Source organism: Anarrhichthys ocellatus, unplaced genomic scaffold (genome assembly GCF_004355925.1).
Source record: "Anarrhichthys ocellatus isolate YVR2014 unplaced genomic scaffold, GSC_Weel_1.0 scaffold4, whole genome shotgun sequence".
NCBI classification, from domain to species: Eukaryota; Metazoa; Chordata; class Actinopteri; order Perciformes; family Anarhichadidae; genus Anarrhichthys; species Anarrhichthys ocellatus.
The window spans coordinates 3,052,683-3,067,166 of record NW_022280034.1 but is presented as its reverse complement, the minus strand read 5'-3'; the positions used below and the strand labels follow the sequence as shown (position 1 = coordinate 3,067,166).

Sequence of the window (14,484 nt, the reverse complement as noted above, 5' to 3'; positions counted from 1 at the left end):
GGGGGCACTATTTGTCATTGTCACAAAGTTTTATCTTACATGGTTTTTATTTAAACTGGATTTGTGTTGTCTGTCCACTTGGATTCCCCTCAGAGGCAATAAGAATAGTAATAACGTGTGGCGTTGGGTTGCCTTTCTACAAAAGTCTATTCTGTTACAAGTTTTCGCAATCATAAACGATTCTGAAATTGTGTTGCATCGTGCATCTTCGCTCTAATCTTAAACATGCTCACACAGCAATATTTGTCTCATCACACACTTCGAGGAAACCAGTGGGAAGCAATACACCACCTTGATCTCATGGGGAAGCAGATGTTGACGAAATAGCAGCTGAGATAATTCTTTGCAGTGATTTAAAAAAAAAAAAAGGCTACGAGTCTGGACACAATTTCTCCTTTTATCGTTGGGAGGCCGGAACTAAAACCAGTTTAAGACTATTTTAATTTGTCACTCGTTAGAACAGGTCCCTTATGAAGAAGTTTTTGACAACAACAACAACAGAAGCAAGACATAGCTGATAACCCAGGTTTGCATCGCTGGTTCATCTATAGAATTGTGATGTGATTCTTCGTTGTGTAAAAATAAAGTCAATTGGCATCAGAAATAGGGAGAATACTAATTCCAGGACAGATAAAAGTACCGCTGTGTTTCCCAGTCCCACACGGACCGTGATGAACAGACAAGAAAGTGTGTTCTCCACTCAGATCGTGTGTTCTTGACAGGTTGTTTTCTTTGTTTATAGTGAATTCAAAATCCTAATAATTAGGAATGACCTGATTTGTGATTATTGGACACCAGTGACCCTTGCTCCAGTTTCTCATCCTTCCCTTATTTATTCTATTTGTTTTAAACCTGGCACAAAGAGGACAGAGGGCTGTTTCCCATTAGAGAGGGAGACTTAATCTTCTGTCTTGTTCCAATTGAAAACAGCTTTTCGGGAACATTATTTAAACCTTACCAGAAATGTGGCTCAAACATCTGGCAACAAGTTGGGTTTATTTGCAGTTGTATGTAATGATGAGGTAAGAGTATTCATGTTGCCTATGGACCCAAAACAATGACCACATTTTATTGCCATTCACTTCTCTCCTATGTCAAAATGCGTCTTTAAAGGATTACTGTCACCGTGTTTAAAGTCTAATAAAGGACAGATGTGGGGTCGGTTAGGAATCAGCGAAGCAGGCCCACTGGCACTATTGGGAGCTGACAAGCCATTACGTGTACAGTGGGTTCCCGGTGAATGTTTGGGCTGGGCACACAGTGTCCTCGTCCAATTTAAAATACATCAGATTCAAGACCTTTGTTGTAAAACATCCCTTTACTTTTACCCACTGTTTTCTTCCTAAAACCGTTTTACCATCTTGTTTTCATGAAGCAGCAAAGACCAACTTACAAAGAACCTGACGTTGAACACGTCAATAACTTTACCTGAGTTAACATCCGTCTCACCAACAGTAAAGATAACTCACTTTTAAGACGAGTATGGGAGTCAATGTGAATAAAGTAACCAAGACTAGTAATGCAGTTCTCTGTAAGATACAAGTTTGAAATGTTTTGTTTGTGGAACATTTACTGCATTTTCACCCTCACTTCACTTCACGAGGAGCGATCTTAAACCTGTGACCTGAATGTGGACGGTGTGGAATGTCTGCCCAGTAACAGCGAGAGGCATTTATCGCCTCGTTTAAAATGTGACTTCAATTTAGATTTAAGGAAGTGGAAGTGCATGTTTGAACACTGTGTGCTTGCACTAGGACATTCACATTGCCGGTAAACTCCATCAGGACTGCTTGGCGGCTGGTCGAACAGCTTTAAGAACTGCCTCACACCTTGCTGACGTCAGATTAGAGGTGTCTGTTTTTTGACCATTTCTGTAACTTTCCGAAACCGACGATCCAACATTCACACCTCCTGCATGCTGACAAAGGAGCGAGAAACAACCGATTACGAAATTGTGTTGTATCATGCACATTCACTCTAATATTAAACATGCTCACACAGCGAGATTTGAAGCGTCTCATCACACGCTACAGAGGAAACCAGAGGGAAGCAATACACCACCTCATGTGATCTCATGGGGAAGCAAATGTGGTGCAACGACCCGCTAAAATAATTCTTTGCAGTGATAAAAAAAATAGTCTGGACATGATTTCTCCTTTTCCTGTTGGGGAGGCCGGAACTAAAACCAGTTTAAGACAATTTCAATTTGTCACTCGTGTGTAGTTTAAACAGGCCTCTGATAAAGAGTTTTTTGAAAACAACAGAAGCAAGACATAGCTGATTAACCAAGCTGTGAAAAAATGTGCCAAAATCATTGATTTCTTCTTTCACACGGGGAACGAACAGCGTTCTCCTGGATGAAAAATCCGTGTTTGTTGGACCCATCCGACCGTGGATAAACTGCGAAATTATTTTGTGGGATATCTACGAATTACGAAGCATTATTGTTTTGTAGTTATAGTTTCTAATACTGGTTGAGACCAGCCTGCAGTCTACGACACCCATCTTTTCAATCTCCTTTCGAATAAAGCTGCAATTCGTGTAAGTTTTCTTCCCAGTTGCACACCTCGAGTAATTCTGAAATTTTGAATCTTGAAGAAACAAAACATTAACCTCATTGACCTCTCGTACTCTGAATACACTCTCACTGATTGCCAATCGTCCAGCCAGTCCTGCACTGAACGTGTTTTCTCCACCATTCAGAGCTCCCGGTGGGGGGGGTCGAGGTCCATTACAATGGACAAACGTCACCCTGCCCGGTGTTTTTGTTAGCCTCTAATTGCAAGAGCCACGGCAATGTTGATTGTGGCATTCATTATGAACGTCATTAGCAGAGTCGTTAACACTTGGGGGGCATGTTAAGGAGTTTTTGGAGACAGTTATCTGCTTTTGGCTTTGGGTAAATAACAGAAGGGATATCTTTCTGTAAGTACCAATGTAGAACAAGAATACGTGTTTGGAGGAGCGTGATAAGGAGAGGGAGTTGTAATTCGTGTGCTGCAAGACACAGTGCTGGGAATCTCAGGGGAAAAAAAGATCCAAAACTCCTGTTACTCCTTAGTTAGGGAGGTGAATTTATTTATAAGTGAATGGCTTTACATTTTCAGCTCATAAGTTGCAAAACACAGGAAAAGTATTTTCAGTCTGACTGACGATTAATCTGCAAACATTGAAACTCTCTGTGACTCGGACACGATGAAGTTGACATAAATGCATTTTCCCCCCAATATTTTTAAATTCTTATATTTCTACATCCCTTACAGCACCACTAAGAGCTCAACACACATGAACCAGAATCCGTCGTTCACATAATCACAATCCAAAACCTATTTACATATTGCTAATTGACCCAGTTGCCGCTATTGTGCCTACTGATTGACCGCCAATTACGTCATTAGTCTGTGTTAGCTTGTTCTGATAAGGACTTACCTGGAGCTGAGATAAGTGCAGACTCTGCTCTATCTCCGTAACCAATCTGTGGCGTAAATGACTTGCAATTATCCAGGCATCCACTATAAGTCTGAGCCAGAATACTGAATGCTAATGAAACAATGAATGCTAATGCTAAGTAAAAGTCAAACACAGAAGTTATGATTACAGACAATGCAGTCCTTCGACATTCTACAGTCTACTCGTCACCTCTGACTGTTCCCAAAGCGAATGAACACCTCCAGTGTGATCACCGTTACTTGGTGAAGACCATTGAGCCAGGTATTGGGTCTACTGGTGGCCTGGAGGCTTGTGGTCCCACCTGAACGAGATGTACTGAATAATCATCCAGTTTTTGTGCAAACCTACAGTCCTGGTAGATTACTTTGTAACTCAAATGCTGCACACCAGCTTAGTTTTCAGCCAGAAGTTGCCGCTCCAAACAGCAAAAATCCCTTATAGTCAACAAAAATGCATTTTCACAGAGACGGTGTAATGTGTGATTTCTGCCTTGCTCAACGGCAGGTCAGTGGCAGTTGTTGGGGAGAGGAGTAGACTTTTACTGACGCTGATCTCTCTAATTTATTGCCAATTGCTGTCAATTGGTTTTACGGTCACCAAAATATAAAAACTATTCATATCACTTACTCTTTATGTTGGTACTTCTCCATTCAAGTTCAGTAATCGGGTTTTTGAACAGACTTCTTGTCAACACTCACGGTCAATGAAAGCGTAGGTATTGATTTCTACAGCCTGATGTTTTCTACAGATGTTTTCAGCTTCATGCCATATTGGAGATTTGTTTGTCTGGTAAAAGTCTGAGCTTTATCCAAACTCCATCTGAAGTGTGTTCTGTCACATAACATATTATTATAGCAGTAAGAAGCTGCTGTTGGGACAGAGCTGCAGAGAAAAGGCAGTGTAAGTATTATTGTTTTTTTTAATTGTTTTGGGGAAACAAACATTGCTGTTAGGTAGACGGACATGTGGTGTTCGGACCAACATTAGCCTCGATGTTCATTGTCTCATCGTATTATAAACCTCTACGCTGCGTCTTTGTGTCTCATAATCCTTCGAACACAAACCGGCCAGGCAGTCCTGATTTATTTTCATTCTTCTCTCGGGTACCTCACTCTTTTCAGGTATAAGCACAGCTGTGAAGGATGTCATAAACTACACCCACTTGTTGTGAGAAAAATGTGTATAGCAGATGGATTTCAGACAGGAAGAAGGTCATTCAGTGAGTGGAAGACGAACACGTTGCACGTAGAGAAACAACTTTCACTCCATGATGATATGTCTGAAGCATTTCACTGGAACGGTATATGTTCTTTATGTTCTCCTTTATCTTCAAGATGTACAGAATGCTTCCAAACCTTTCACTTCAAGAACTCACCAGGAACATTATTTTTTATCCTACAGTGGTTTATAGATGATATGAATTCTTTTTGACAAGTAAAAAGAAAACAAAAAGTGCAAAAATGAATCTGCTTGTTTCCCTCAAGCGACTTGTCTCCCCTCCACTCACTCCCCCTCTCCCGCCCCAGACTTAATGGCTGATGGTAATTACATTTAATGAGATCATGGGGTCGTCTGCAGGGTGCACTTCTGCAAATTGCTCTCAGCGTGGGGTCTGAAGTGGGATAGGATAGGGGCCAACGGGGCAGTGGAGGTGGGGCCACGAGTGTTTGCCCAGTGTTTTGGGGGGTGGGGGGGCCCACAGTGGCTTTACCTGTCACTCAGTGAGCAGTGAAACGTGTCGCGCATTTGTCTTTCTTTGTCCTCCTCGTTTGTTTGTCTGGCAGAGATAACCACACAGAGGTGCTCTTCTTGGCTCCATTGTGTGAAGCTGCTGTTAGCCCGTCACGTCCATCGCCCCCCCCATCTCCCCTCTCTCCCTTTCTCCCATGACTGGTCATTTCGCCACTATTTTCTGGCTGCAGGCAATTTAGTTAATCCATTAACCCCTAATTGTCTCCTCCTACCCTGTTGCTTGGACAAACAGCCCGGCAGAGGGGGAGTGAGACTTGGTGACCTATAAAGTCACACTGGAAGAGGAGGCAGCCACTGTCACTGCATGAACCCCTGATTCTCCACACATTTACTGGGGCTTTGGATTTGTATTTCGTGTGGAGTCGAAAACAAGTGACTCATCTATTCTTTCACTTTTGAGTCACCCTGTCTCCAGTTAATCATTGTCAGTCTCTCTTGTTCTTATTTTTGTATTTTTTTTCATTAATTGGCTGGTGGAAATGTTCGTCAATCTCTGGATGCTCTGCCTTTGTCTCTGCTTCGACTTGACTGAAGCTCGTATATGGGCCTGGATGCTCAACCTGCCTCACAGCCCTCCCAAAGAAGGACCCAAGGCACTTAGAGAAGGCGCCCCTGCATCCAAAGCAACCACGGTAAGATACTGGGTACTGTGCGTGGTTATACAGCTTCTCTTGTATTCAATCATGCCGATAAAAGGCAGTTCTGTGTTTGTGTCGTGGAATAGAAAAAGTAGAATCGGTGCCACTTCTTGCTACTTATATGCAAAAACATGCTGTTAATGCTTTTGCACAAGACTTTAGTCTTTACATAATTCATGTTCTTGATTTTTTTACAAGTTTTAATGAAAGCCTTTAACATCTCCCCCTGTTTTTTCTCCCCAGGCTGCATGCGACCATGACAGGGCCTGTGGACGGGGCTTCTCCTGTGATCGACACTTCGGTCTGTGTGTTCCTCTGCGAGGGGAGGGCCAGTACTGTCGGAGGGACGCTCAGTGTGTCCGCGGACTCAGCTGCATGTTTGGCAAGTGCCACCGCAGCATCCCCAACGGACAAGAGGGTAAGAGGCCGCATTCAAACCCTGTTTGTCTAAAACATTAAAGAGCGTGTGCGTTCGTCAGTTTGGAGTTTCAATACAACTGGACCCTTAAATAACCGTTGTTTTTCTCCATCCAGGTGCCAGATGTAAGGTGGACAGGGACTGTGGGGCATCCATGTGCTGCGCGCGGCACCACGGTGAGCAGGTGTGCAAGAGGCGTCTGATCCGCGGCGAGAGCTGCTACGTTCCTGATGGTGGCCTGGCATTCAGCATAAACCAGATTTGTCCGTGTGATGAGGGGCTACTGTGTCGAGAAAACGGTGCATCACACCGGAGAGAGTAAGTCAAGCTCATTAAGTTTTCATCTAAAAATGATGTATGTTCAAAATACCACCAGGCGTGGCGTCCAAGTGGCTCACAAGGTGGTCCGTGTCCGGCCCAGGACCCTTTGCTGCATGTTGTCCCCTCTCTCTTTACCCTGCCTGTCCTGTCTGTATATCAGATAAAGCAGAAATGAACCACAATATACTTATATATGTATTCATACGCACACTTAAAAACCCTTTATCTTTGTGTGTGTCTGCTCTTGATGTGCACTGTTGTCCCACAGTGCATTGCACAAAGAAAACAGAGGAGCTCACACTCACAGCTGGAACACATGAAAACCAATTAATCATGTCGGTGAAACGGCTCCAGGAGCAGCTCAGAAAGCCAAAAAAAACAAGATGCTGTTAAATCCTTGGAGAAACATTTTTTTGTGAATTTTAATGGGCAGTGACATTCCAACATTTTATTTGACGGGCATTGGCACATGCATCATACACCGCTATATATATAACTGTGTTGATTTATTTGTGCACACATTTATGCTAATTAACCTGATATGATGAGGGGTAATCAGAGGACCAGGTCATTCTCCTGTTTCATCAAACTAAACTTTAAATAACTCCTCAAACCCTGTGTAGCATCTCAGTAACATCGTTTTACTTTACAATGTTTAATGTATTGTGTTAGTTAGTGGATAATGAACAGTGTCTACATGTTCTTACCTCAGTTTGTTTGTCTTTCAGGAGAGATTTTATTTACCAGCCAGAACGAACAAGTTGGAGCTGCCAGGTGCCCAAATCTTGATGCCAGCCTCCACATGCAAGCTATTTATTCTGTACATATGTTGATTGTATAATTTGTACTTATTTTCAAATATGTTGTAATGCTACATGTTATTATTATTAGAGTCTCACAGCATGGATGATTTTTCTTTATTATTTCGTTTTGTACATTTTGACAATAGCACTACTGTATGTAGCTCAACAACGTCATACAGTGTCTTCCTCATGCATTTAGTGATCTTTGATTATATCTATAAATGTGTGCTCCCTTTCAATTTATAGAATAGAAATAAATATTTTCCAAAACCAACGATTTGTGTCATTTAAAAAAAGAATTTTACTGCTATCACTCCATTTTAAAGCTCCTCATCAATAATAAGTACAGATAAGCAAAATATAGAGTAAAAGAAAATGTTTTGCTGCTCTCTTGTGGTGAACATATATAAGGGGATCATGTCACAAAAATGTCTGTTCAGTTACACACACAGTAGATAAGAAAAAGTTTGATTTTGAAAATAAAGTTCAATCATTTTGAGAATTTTTGTTTTGTTTTCATAAAGTCACGATTCTAAGAAAAAAGTAATGATATCAAGATAATTAAGTTATTTTCAAGAATAAGGAACTTAATTACAATTAAGAAGAGAGGTTTAAGAAGTTTGGATACTCTGCCGCATGTTTTGAATGAAGAAGCATTTACAGACACCTTTCAGGTTTAAATACACTCAGAAGATTTTAAAGCTTAAAGCGGACACACTGAGCACGTTTCTTGGATCGCCGGACGCGGTTGCATAACATTGTGGAGTCTTGCGGCTCCCGATTGTTAGCATCACCAGATATTGTAACGCTAGCTGTCTCCTGACCCGTTCTCAGATCGGTATCTTCCTCACAAATTCCCCCGTCGCTCCATTCAAATGCTAATCGTCTGCAGTTTGCCCCCTTCAATCGCTGGGTGACTTGAATTGTTCCGTGAAGGACGTTAGTGTCTCACCTCTTTGCTATCGTTTTACAGCTCTCATCATTAAGTCTTTGAAAAGGCGATGTTTGAATGGAAGTGCATGTTAAAAACTAAGATTTCTGGATTTATTGCTGCATTGGAGGCATATCTAGCTTTTCCTTTCCTTTTGAGCATTGACCATTTTATTCTCTTTAAAAAAGTTGATTCTGAACAGATAATAAAACATGTGGAGCTGTCAGTTTAAAATGCTTTAGGCAGCATGATATCAATCAATAAAAATTATGTAAACAGGCCAACGACAACACACGTTTCACACACATACGAAAGGCTGGCGAGACAAAGACGATATCTAATCGCATGAGACTGTGAGAAACCTTATATTACTGAATGCTGCAAAACAAAGGCTTATCATCTCCAGAACACTAGTTACTGGTGAATAGCCGCTCTTATCTGAGCTGCCATCGCTTTTTCAAGGTACCCATGCATGTCTGTTTGCACTATTTAGCTTCTTAAATGGTATTCTGTTTCGTTTCTTCCTCTTCGGCCAAGAGGTAAAAAAGAAGGAACAGTGCCGTCTGGTTCTCCGTCTACCTCAAGTCCCGTCCTCAAAAAACGTCTATGATATTATCAAATGTAAGACACATGTAAAGAGCTTGCCTGGCTCTGTCAAAAAGTAACACAATCCACCTACCAGGCCCTTTAAAGCTCAGTAATAAACACAAGATGTCAAGAAATAAACCCCATAAAATGGCAAAATCTTTACACTTTCGTTTTTTTGTCTTGTTTTAAACAAATAACATATAATCTGTTAAGCAGTGCTCTTATAAGACTAGCTATTCCCCCCTGTCTTTTGCTAAGCTAACCAGCTGTAGCTTCACATTTAAGTACAGAGATGAGAGTGGTATCTATTTAACTCTCCGCCAGAAACTGAATAACGGTATTCCCCAAAATGTCAAACTTCTGCTTTAAAGGAACAGTGTGTAGCATTTAGGGCAGATATTTGCCAGAAATGGAATAAAATATTAATAAGTCTCCTTAGTGTGTAATCACCTGAAAATAAGAATCGTTGCACTTTCGATACCTTCGACTGACCCTTTTATATCTACATTAGCAGCGGGTCCTCCACGCGGTGTCAGCCGTGTTTCTACAGTAGCCCAGAAAGGACAAACCAAACACCGGCTCTATTTTCTCGTTTTTTTTGGTGTTTTTGCGTCGGCCACCGTAGTTCTCCACACGCTTGGCACACGGCAGTTTCAGTTAGTTGCAATCTGCAACCTCACCACTAGATGCCTCCATATCTTACACATTATGTCCATATTAGTTCCTTCAGTATTTTGACACTGTGGGAATGAAACAAGGGATGACACGATGAAAAGAGGCTCCAAATCTATTGGAAGAGTCTTTAGCTAGTCTTGTTACACAATGTGAGCTCGATATTGAGCTTACAGTTGTGAAGTTGTCTTCCTCTGCCACCATGATGATGCTAGGTAAATATGGAATACATAAATTGTACTCCTACAAGTCATAACTGTTTGGTAATAACTGGATAAAATTCCCAAATTTCCAGTCTCCAGAAAAGGTGACTTTGAGCACCTTTCTGAGCGGTAAACCCGTGAGACGCTGGTCATTTGAAAGTGAATGTCCAAGCAGCACAGAGAGCTTTTTGTGCGCAGACACACAATAGAGCTCTTAAACCTGCCATGGGGGAGAAGTGGAGACGGGGGAGAAAAGGTGGGGGAGGGAAGATGGTTAGCTTCACCTGTAAAGGTATAAAATGCCTCCTCAAGTTGTCAATATGTTAGTTACAGAGTCACTCGTGCTGGTAGCGTGTTGAAGAGCCATGAAGATCCTCTGACATCAGACTATTTAAAAGTGCTTCTTTTGCTCTACAGGTGAGTCTTTATTTTCCAATTACAAATGAATATCTTTATATGTTGAATATTCTCTCATTGCTAACTTCTCTAATCTCTCTGCAGCATCACAGCATGGCTTCTGTCGGTGCCTTATTAATGTTTTTGCCTGTTGCATGGACATGCTCTCCCCAAAAAGCAGGTAACACCACTGTGGTACACGGATCAGTTGGTACCTATGTGCTTGTGTCATGTGACCCTCACAAAATATCCACAAATCACAAATGTGTCTTTGAGGACGTTAGAGTACGGCACCTTCTATCTGTAGACCCTCTATTAGTATTAGAAAAAAAATGTACAAGAAAACTTTTAAACGGAAAAAAAGGCAGAAAACTGAACGGAATAACATGCAGTAAATGTGTATGTACAGAGTACAATGAGTACAATTACAATACGGAGAAACAAAGTGCGTTTCAGGCAGAGTTCAACCTTTATTTTAACTCAGAAATACATTGACCTCCATTTACAATATAGCCGAGTAATTAAATGATAAACAATTACGGCACCAAGAAACACAAATAAGAAACTTAATAATCAGTAAAGGAATTATAATTCAAGGCAAATAAAGGTAAGCTTTAGATTGTTCTGCATGCTCTTCTATGTTTCAAGTGCACAGTGAGAAAAATTCTGGTTTTCCAAGCTCAGTAAAGACAGCCGGCACCTGCAACTAAATCCAATCATTCGATGTTCATTATGGGCCCATGTTAAAAGACAACATTGCAGCAATGTAAGTGAGTAAATAGAAAACATTAAGAGCCTTATAAATCAATGAAACCTTGTGTTTATCAACCCTTACACAGAGAAAAAGCCACCTAACCTTAACATACAGTTCTCATTGATGAGTATTATAATTATCTCCAGTAATAAATGTTAGTGTGAAGAGATAAACAGCATCCAGGAGCTTCAAGCGTGCATGTACAAAATGTCTCCATAATCCAAAACAAGCGTCAATGTAGAAGTGTTTCGAGTGAAGAAGTTCGTCTCTCTGATTGTGCCTTATTTCAGACTACGTTATGGTGTCATGTTTCCCCAACGCCATCATTGCCAATGTCCCAGAGTGTCCTTACGGCTGGGAGATCGAGCAGCTGTCGCTGGGCGGAGTCTGTTACTCTGGAATTCACAGCCCAGGCTTCTACCGCTTCAGCATCCCGGACCTGACACCCAAAAACCACTCGTACTGCGGCACCCAGTCTGAGGTGAGGGACGCAATAACCACAGTATGTAGCTGTGGAGAGGAGGAGGTTTTGTTTTATTTGTTTTCAATATATGGAAAAGGAGAAAAATGACAATTACAAGAAACTAAAACAAACAATAAAAAAACCTGTAATAGATACTGTTTCATTGGTAAATGTAGTTCCAATGAAAATTGATCACAAGGTCGATATCTCCAAACCCAGAACTGTGTGGATATAAATGCTACTAGAGTTAATTTGGGTGTCCCGGCCCTTTAAGACATTTAGCCATTTCAATGCACTTAAGTTTCTGTCTCAGATCCAGTCAATTAAACAATTATGGAAAGCAAACGTCTCATTTTATTCATATTCCTTCTGACAGTACGTGGCCGGCAAAGACCCCAAGTACATCTTCTCCAACTCCATCGTGTCCAACGACACGTCGCTCACAGTCAGAAACCAGCCGGTCAACTACACCTTCAGCTGCGTGTACCGAGCAGCGTACCTGCTCAACAACGCCGTGTTCAGCCAAAGGTAAGCATCGACGTGAGACACGAGGTCGACCGCAGCTACCGCGTGGAAGATAAGTGCATTGTGACCCAATGACTTGCAGCGTTTTTACTAAACCCTCTGCTTCTTCCAGAGTGGCTACAGTTTATGTCAACAACGGGAGTTTAGGCACTTTTAGATCACAGTTGTCTATGAATGTGTTCACGGTGAGTAGCCGCTCACAGATTCAGTGTCTCCAGTGGAGGCAACGTGTTTAATGTAGTGTTGGTTTAGTTGTGTTGTTTAATGAATCCTGTGCAGTGGTACAACAATGGTAGAAGTTATTTTTAGTCCGTCTCGTTACAGTTAAAAGCTTGTCACAGTCAGATGAAGAAATGTGAAAGTATAAATGTATTTTGTAGAATTCAAAGTTCCTGAACGCCAAGGACTCCCCGTATGTGATCGACACTTCTGAGATCGGCTCTGAAGTTTTCATCGGCATCGAGGCAAAAGGCCTAAGTAACAGGTTTATCACCACATTTTCCTTAAACGCTTAAAGATTATGTTCGTATGTGAAGTACATTCCCATACAGAGTAGATGCCGCTCGATTTCTAACCCGCCTTTTTGTTATCACCTCTCAGATTCAAAGTTGTAATAAACAACTGCTGGGCCACTCCTACTCCTTACTCAACAGACAAGAAGAGGTGGAGTCTCATCATTAACAGGTACAAAGTAAAACAACAGAGGCTTCGTTTTGTACTTACTAATACTTCACTATGCTTTGAATGGATAACGTTACCGGAGGTAAAACAGTCTTTTTCTTCCAACAGCTGCTCCTCCGACAAGACTGTGACTATTTTTGAGAACGCCAAAGACAGCCGCTCCACCTTCAAGTTCAACTCTTTCCGCTTCCAGCGGCTGGAGAAGGTTTCAACTGTCTGGCTTCACTGTGAGGTCCAGGTCTGTGACGGAGAGAGACTCAACTGTCAGCCAGTGAGTACAACACTTCAAACGTTAAAGCACTGTGAAACTTTATTTATCTATTCCAATTACAATCCGAACTTCTGCCCTTTAGAAATACAACGTACAGTATGTGTTGTTATGAGCAGTGTCCAGAGAGAAGTACATTTAGACAAGCACTGTACTTAAGTACAAGTTTAAGGTACTTTACTTGAGTATTTACTTAATACTTTCACTCATTTCAGAGGACAATATTGTACTTTCTACTCCAGCACTTTTGTCCACAGCAACGTACAACTGAGACACAATCCATGACAATATCAACTGCAACTTGCTTAATGTGTTCCATAAAAAACATATAACCTTTGAAAATCAAGTTAATCGTCAAAGGTTAAACCGGTGGTCCCAAAAAGAGACTCATGTTTCCTCCGTGTCTCTTTCCTTAAGGCCCCCTGCTCCTTCAGAAGTCTGTCATCACAGGTAGAACCAAGTGGGGGGATCCTCACTGCTGAGTTTCACATTAAAGGTACAGTTTTATAAATGCTGACGGGTTATGAACGTCTCACAATATTAAACATCCTCTCTAGACATGCTTTAATAAATTATAAAACGCTGCACATACATCAGACGATACATGAGACGTTTTGAAGGAAGCTTTGTTATTCCCCCTCTTTCAAATTAAAAGCCTCCAATAGCTGGCTGTTGAATTCAAACATTTTGTTTTAGTTTGTTGTTATTTGTCTTTACTGTATGAGCTTTTATTTTGTATTGTGATGTCTTTATCTCTGGACAGGTATTGATTCCTCCAATAATGGACACATGACAGGTAAACAAAATGATATCTGTGATTGAAGTGTTTAATGTTCAGAGCCGTGGCAGGATTTAGGAAATACAGATATTTCATTTATTCAGTCAATCACTGTATATTTGAATGAAATGAATGCTGTTTTAAGCCTTTACTTCACTTCCAGGAGTCAAATTCTGGTGGGAAAACACTTGATCTATTTATTTGTTGGTCTAAAATCATAACATTTCTAAATTTGGACTGACAAAAGTGAAAGCTACAGATAATCGTGTTGCTTTTCTTTTCTTTGATCTGATCTGTGTTTCCTTTTCCTTTTTCCACCACAGGCACGTCACTATTCATGCTGCTGGTCGTGCTCATAAACACATGCTGTGATTTAGTAAATGGATCAAGAATGTAGTGAAAACTTCATGTCACCCCACACTCAAAAGATTTTATACTTTTCTCGAAGATATTATATGTAATTAGGACATTTATTGACGCTTTGGATAATCTTTTCAAATGTCACGTTACTGCTTTCTCCAATAAAGAGGAGTTGACATTTTTAAAGAAATGACCCTTGCCCCTGTTTTTAGTTATGCACAAACGGAAATAAACAGTTTTTATTTAATCCAGAAATAAAACTCAGTCTCAACATGAAAGCAACACAACAAACACACACTTTAATATTCATTATCTTCCAATGATACTACCCAGAACTAATTGTGAATGTGTAACAATAGAGCCAATTGATCAATCGTAATGGTTACAAAATGATGTTGATTGAATCCAACACTGTTTCATCTGATTTAATTTGATTTTATAAGAACACTTTAAGTGTTTGCTTGTATGTTGTTGTTTTTCTAA

General features: G+C 40.8%; 2 protein-coding genes across 2 annotated transcripts; both read left to right on the top strand.

Annotated features, from left to right (window-relative positions):
• Positions 1–5,681: 5,681 nt before the first annotated feature.
• On the top strand, positions 5,682–6,580 carry LOC116381171 (dickkopf-related protein 3-like). The gene is made up of 3 exons (XM_031843065.1): positions 5,682–5,834; positions 6,084–6,258; positions 6,375–6,580. Exons 1-3 carry the CDS (start codon positions 5,682–5,684, stop codon positions 6,578–6,580), a joined length of 534 nt encoding a protein of 177 aa, XP_031698925.1.
• Positions 6,581–10,286: 3,706 nt separating this feature from the next.
• tectb (tectorin beta) lies at positions 10,287–14,038 on the top strand. The gene is made up of 10 exons (XM_031842745.1): positions 10,287–10,353; positions 11,217–11,407; positions 11,766–11,917; positions 11,997–12,099; positions 12,295–12,398; positions 12,515–12,598; positions 12,704–12,866; positions 13,281–13,359; positions 13,627–13,659; positions 13,965–14,038. The coding sequence occupies exons 1-10, from the start codon at positions 10,287–10,289 to the stop codon at positions 14,036–14,038; spliced, it is 1,050 nt and encodes a 349-aa protein (XP_031698605.1).
• Positions 14,039–14,484: the final 446 nt, after the last annotated feature.

Excerpts from the sequence above, each read along its gene's own strand:
- LOC116381171 (XM_031843065.1), top strand. The coding sequence starts at position 5,682 with ATGTTCGTCAATCTCTGGATGCTCTGCCTTTGTCTCTGCTTCGACTTG. Across the intron at positions 5,835-6,083 it reads CTGCATCCAAAGCAACCACG|GCTGCATGCGACCATGACAG; the intron begins GTAAGATACTGG and ends TTTTCTCCCCAG. Across the intron at positions 6,259-6,374 it reads CATCCCCAACGGACAAGAGG|GTGCCAGATGTAAGGTGGAC; the intron begins GTAAGAGGCCGC and ends TTCTCCATCCAG.
- tectb (XM_031842745.1), top strand. The coding sequence starts at position 10,287 with ATGGCTTCTGTCGGTGCCTTATTAATGTTTTTGCCTGTTGCATGGACA. Across the intron at positions 12,867-13,280 it reads AGAGACTCAACTGTCAGCCA|GCCCCCTGCTCCTTCAGAAG; the intron begins GTGAGTACAACA and ends TCTTTCCTTAAG. Across the intron at positions 13,360-13,626 it reads TGCTGAGTTTCACATTAAAG|GTATTGATTCCTCCAATAAT; the intron begins GTACAGTTTTAT and ends ATCTCTGGACAG.